This window comes from Alligator sinensis, unplaced genomic scaffold (assembly GCF_000455745.1).
Source record: "Alligator sinensis unplaced genomic scaffold, ASM45574v1 scaffold2044_1, whole genome shotgun sequence".
Lineage (NCBI taxonomy): Eukaryota > Metazoa > Chordata > Crocodylia > Alligatoridae > Alligator > Alligator sinensis.
In genome coordinates, this window is record NW_005843517.1 from 17,750 (window position 1) to 23,167 (window position 5,418).

The 5,418-nt window shown below is 52.5% G+C and overlaps 1 gene segment (V, D, J or C); it reads left to right on the forward strand.

Annotated features, from left to right (window-relative positions):
* LOC112548781 overlaps positions 1-5,418 on the forward strand; it is a 30,690-nt gene that overhangs the window by 9,282 nt on the left and 15,990 nt on the right. Inside the window, 1 exon segment of the V gene segment in view lies at positions 888-911. Coding sequence covers positions 888-911 — 24 coding nt within the window.

Sequence of the window (5,418 nt, forward strand, 5' to 3'; positions counted from 1 at the left end):
GGGCATGATCCAAGCCAAATCAGCCAAATCAATGCCAAACCCATGAGTCAGTCCAGAACCATAAGTGGCCCTACTACCAGCAAACATCCTCCACCCCGATCTGGGGCTAGAGGTGTTCCCAAGACCTTTGGCGGGTGACCTACTTGCAGGAAACCCCTGGAGGCTTGGGGGTTTGGATATGTAATGCCCTGTCTCTAGTTCCTGCCCTGGGGACACTGCACACTCCATTTACACCCACTGAGCATCCACACCTGGAGGCTGCATTATTCTGCTGAAAATTATAATGGCCAAGATTTTCTGCACATGCACCAGAGAGCAATGAAAACTTTTCTTGAAACTCCCATGAGCCATTTGGCCCTCTCAGTGCTAAAAACTCTAGAAGCACCAAGCTGCTGCCATTTTGGTGCCCTTGGACCCCTGCTGGATGGTGGCTGGAGGGGGCTGAGATGGCATCCCACACAAGGACTGCATGTGTTTCTCTGTCCCTCACGTTACAAGCACTGCTTCTGCATGCTTTTGCAGTGATTCGGATGCGCTCTGGCCTGTCCATGTTTCCAACAGTCTGTTTTAGAAACATTTCAAACGTGGGCACGTGTCAAAACATTTTAATTGTTCAAATGCACATGGAGCTATGCAGCAGATGAGCAAAGTGCAGGATTCAGAACGAAGAACCAGGCCCGTGGAAATGAGATGTCAGCGGTGCTCTGAAGTGTGTGTGCCGCCCTCATTGCCAGGAAATTGTGCTGCACTCACAGATCAGAGCTATATCCACCCTATTTCCTGCAGGCTCTGCCTTGGCCCCAGGGAAGAAGCACTGACATAGAGCTGCTGCTTTGCATACAGCCGCCCCAGTGCCTGCGCCCTGCTCTGGGGAGCAGCTGTAAAGGGGCTCCTCGTGCTCTGGGCAAAGGGTAAGGGCAGCAGCAGGGGAGGGAGCAGCTCAGAGAGCAGATGTCCTACTTCATTTAGACTATAATGCCTTTGCACATAGTCAGGATTGTGATTCATATGCCAGGCTACTTGGAGACATTTCAAGCAGAAACAATAGATTTTTGTAGTGCCCACTATTTCTTCATATCATGGAGGGGCTTCCTACCCCTGATCACTCCTAAGCTTCCTGAAAGAAAGTTGGAGAAACAAATAATAAAAAAAAAAGGTGTGGGGGTGCTATTTTCCTGTTATTAATCAGAATATAATTTGCGGAGCCTGATGTTATTTTTATGTTCTCTCTGTCCCCCATGCCGGCACCAGTGGGGATGGTATAGTGACTCAGACTCCAGAGTCCCTGGCAGTGTCTGCAGGAGACACAGTCACCATCAAGTGCAAAACCAGCTCCAGTGTTAGCAGCTACATGGCCTTGTACCAGCAGAAACCAGGGCAGGCTCCTAAGCTCCTTCTCTATAACACAAACAGCCGCCCCTCTGGGATCCCCGACCGGTTCAGTGGCAGTGAGGCTGGCACTGACTTTACATTCACCATCAGCCGCGTTGAAGCTGATGATGCTGGACACTATTACTGTCAGGCACATAACACCACCCCTCTCACGGTGCTACAGCCCTGTACAAAAACCTCCCTGCTCTGCTCAGTCCTGCTGCTCCCGGCACCAGCTGCTTCCTGCCCAGTCAGAGGCCAGAGATGATCCTGACCCGTTGCAGCACGGCCAAGTGCTGCTCACACGAATGCACTGCACCCATCAGCTTCCTCAATCTCTCATGGACCTCAGCGCTGCAGATCATTCACAGACTGGGGTCAGACACCAAAAAGACAACCTTAGCTAAGCTGATCCCTTGAGCCCTTCCCAGGGCATTAAAATCTGGTTCCATCCAGTTCCAAAAGTTCCAGGGGAACAAAGACATTTAAATAAAACCAATCAGAGATCAATTAGTAGCCTGTCAAATCAACCATCTAGAAATATTCAGCCTGGGCCTAGCAGCAAACTGGACCTTTCCCAAAGCTCAGCAGAAAGAAACAACTCAACAAGAGTCCCCAGGGAAGCAGAGATGTCTGGTCAGCAGACCTGCTCTTCCTGAATCCAAGGCTGCGCAAGCATTGCCTGTATTCATAGCAATAAGTCTTTGCAGTTGCATATGCTAATAAAGCTTTTGAGTTGTGACAGGAATGGTCTCATGGATCAACCACTCTCAGTCCTAAGCACAAGTCCAATCAAAAGGTAGCAGATACTTGCATTGCAGTAGCATCCAGGATCCTCACCCTGCACCTTGCTCATGTTGCCCATATGGAGCTCATGCCCTGTGCTGTGCCTTGTGGCACAAGCAGCGCTCACAGCACCAGCTTCAGCCCATGGGCCACATGCAGATGTGTGGGCCTCACTCCAGGGCTTGCGCTGCCCGCGGCATGTGGGCTGGACTCGTCTTAGCTCTCACTGCCCACAGCAACGGGGGCAGCACAGGGTGCGCTCTGCATGTGGTGCCCTGCCAGACTGGCCCTGCATGTCGACTTTACGAGCAGAGACAGCCTGGGTCCTCATCCAGCCCAGCCCTGGAGCCAGTGTCCCATGGCCGGTCCAGCAGGGCACTGCATGGCCCGTCCGTCAGGGAACTCTGCATGTCCACAGCGCCGGTCCCTTGTGTGCGCCGTGTCAGCCCTGGAGGGGGGCAGTGCATGGTGTCTGTGGCACGGGGGGCAGCATGGGGAGAGCATGGCCGTGGGCCGTGGCTCTGGAGCAGGTCAAATGCCCACAGATGAGCCAAGGGACCAAGAGTAACTAAGGCATGGGTGGATTGAGGAGGGAATCCCCACCTGGGAGGAGGGTTTCTCTTCTTTCGTTGCCCCTCCAGGCTACCTGCAGCTCATATTTTGTGAACCTGCGTGTTATATTTTGTGAAACCCTGTGCCTCAAGCTTGTAGTTGATTTGCCTCTGCTAGATATACATGTGTACCTTCCCTTTACTGAATCCCCTCCTGTTCCCCTGCAGCCACTGCCCCCTCCCACCTCTGGGTCATATCTTTACCTGGATCTTTCCCTGTTAAACCTGTATACGGCTATGTTCCCACTGATCTTGGCTCTACTCTATAGGGGACAAGGAATAGGGATAGTACCCCTCCACAGCGCACCAACACTCACTAAATCACTTCAATTAGAGAGGGGGTACCTTGTCTGGATACCATGCGGGTTACACTGGCTGTATTGTCCTTGCTTCTGGGGGAAGGTGACCCTCCCTGCATTTTTTTTTTCTCCCTCAAGATAACATCCCAGTGTCCTTCTCTTTACCTGTCTCTTAAAATTGCATTTTGGTTTATAAAGTTCCCCATGTGCAGTTTTTCTTCTATTACGGTCTTTGTGTGCATTGAATGCACTCCTTTTCCCACTGTGGGGGCCGAGGGGGAATGGAGGATCGGTAACCCTCGGGAACGCTAGCTGGGGTTGCGGCTGCGATCCCGTGACGGGCAGATGGGTACTCTCTATCACCGGAGCGGAATTAGGCACAGACGAGACACGTATCAATTGGAAAAGCAGAGATGGCTTTACTTACACTGTAGAGTCGTATACAGCACAGGCAAGAAGTGACTTCACACTTCTATCGTAGTTGCAACAATTCTAATCTCTAGTCGCTAATCGAGGAGCTCTTGTAGACCGGGTAGCTCGGGTCTAACTCGAGCATGCAACACGGAGGATACGTCGTAAGGCTTCGTCGACGGGGAGTCGTTGGCAGGTGATCAAGCTGCCGGAGTTCCACTCCAGGGGGAATCGCGGACTTCTCCAACTAGGGCGGAAACGCCCCTAACCTTTTATACGGCTAGCGAGCCAATTGCCAGCCGCCACGTGGGACTAATTTAACATCGGCCAATCGCGTTATGCAAAAATGCATTTCCTCGGCGGGAACTCTATGCCCGCCGGAACTCTTCACCATGCCGAGACCTCCCCTGCCTTACCGTGCCTTGTGCTGGAAAGTTCCACTGTGTCGAGGCACTGATCCAAATCAGCTCTGACATGCCCCCTTGCTGAAGACACAGCTGGGACTTGAAGCACGTGCACGCCATCCAGATTATCGCTCCTTTCTAAAGATAACTGGCTATGTACAAAAGTATACAATGACAGTAGTTCGTCCTATACGGATCGAACCAAATAGTAACCAACACACATACACATCAATACACTGGTCACAAAAAGTTCAATCACGAGGAGTTCAATAGGTGTCATGGCGGAGTCACACATCAGATGACCTCTGCGTCTCTCTTTCTCTCTCTGGATCCGCTTCTGACACGTATCTCGAACCTCAGGTAAACCTTTAGAGAAAAGAATTCTTAGACACTGTTAATGAACCTGTACAACACTATCCATTTGGAGAGGTAATCAGATCTCTTCTCTCGGTTCCCCACTCTCCTTCAAGCACATGACATAGGTGCTCGAACTCGACTCAGCTCCGGACGGCTCTTGCACGTCCACAGAGGCACCATCACGAATGACCATCCACACACGGACACTGCGTGGTGTTGTCCTAACATGATGAGGACACTCCGGAGTCGCCGTCTGGATCCTTCAGACACTGGAAACCCAGCTCATGGGCCAACTGCCATTGACCCTCGTCTCCCAGGATCTGCAGCTGTCGCTTCGTGAGTCTGGAGTGGTGCAACAGGAAACCAAACATAATCCTCTCCTCTTTTGTCCTCTGTGGCAGTTGCCACACTCGCTCTGGGTCATTCGAAGTCCCTGTATCTGACTTAATGAGCGCTTGCAATCGTGGAAGCTGTCGCAGAAGGTTGCAGGCTGGTTGGCCAGCTAACGGGTTGAGGAGGGCTCGAAGGATGGTGGCTTTTCCTCCCTCCATACACCTCATCACAAGCCTCTACGCTGTCAAAAGTCACTGGAACAGTTCCAGGGTTTCGTAGGTGGCGATGCGGCCACGGTCTCTGCTGCTGGGTCGGTGTCAGTCCCAGCGCGTGCTCCCTGGGGTTCCAGGAACCGTACGAGCTTCCTATCACTGCCAGTAGGATCTGCTTTGCACTGATCCTCGCCGGACAACCCTCGTGCCAGATGTGGGGCTTGTGATCCATTTCACCCACAACAAGTGCTGGGAGCGGAACAGGCCAGTGAGTGTTATACGTCAGCCAATCTATGTCAGTGGCGTGTCCTCCACTCCACGAGGCTTGTCGAGTGAAGAAACTAGCCTCTTCTAGATCAAGCAGGTCAGATCCAAACTCCACGACCAGACGCCCTAACCATACAGCCAAGGTCTCATCAGGCTTGATCCTTGACTCTTTGCACAGTTCCTGTAGCTCAGTCCAGGTTCCAGTGTGATGGGTAGTGTGGATTGTCTCCCTCACTCGCCTGCTTGCTGCTGCTGCCGCTGCATCTGTGGAGAGGGGTGGATGTCCTCCGCTCACTGCCCCCTCCCCGTGGAAAGGAGGCGGGGCTGCCAGAAGTGACGTCGCGTCGGTGGGCGCGCGCACTGGCTT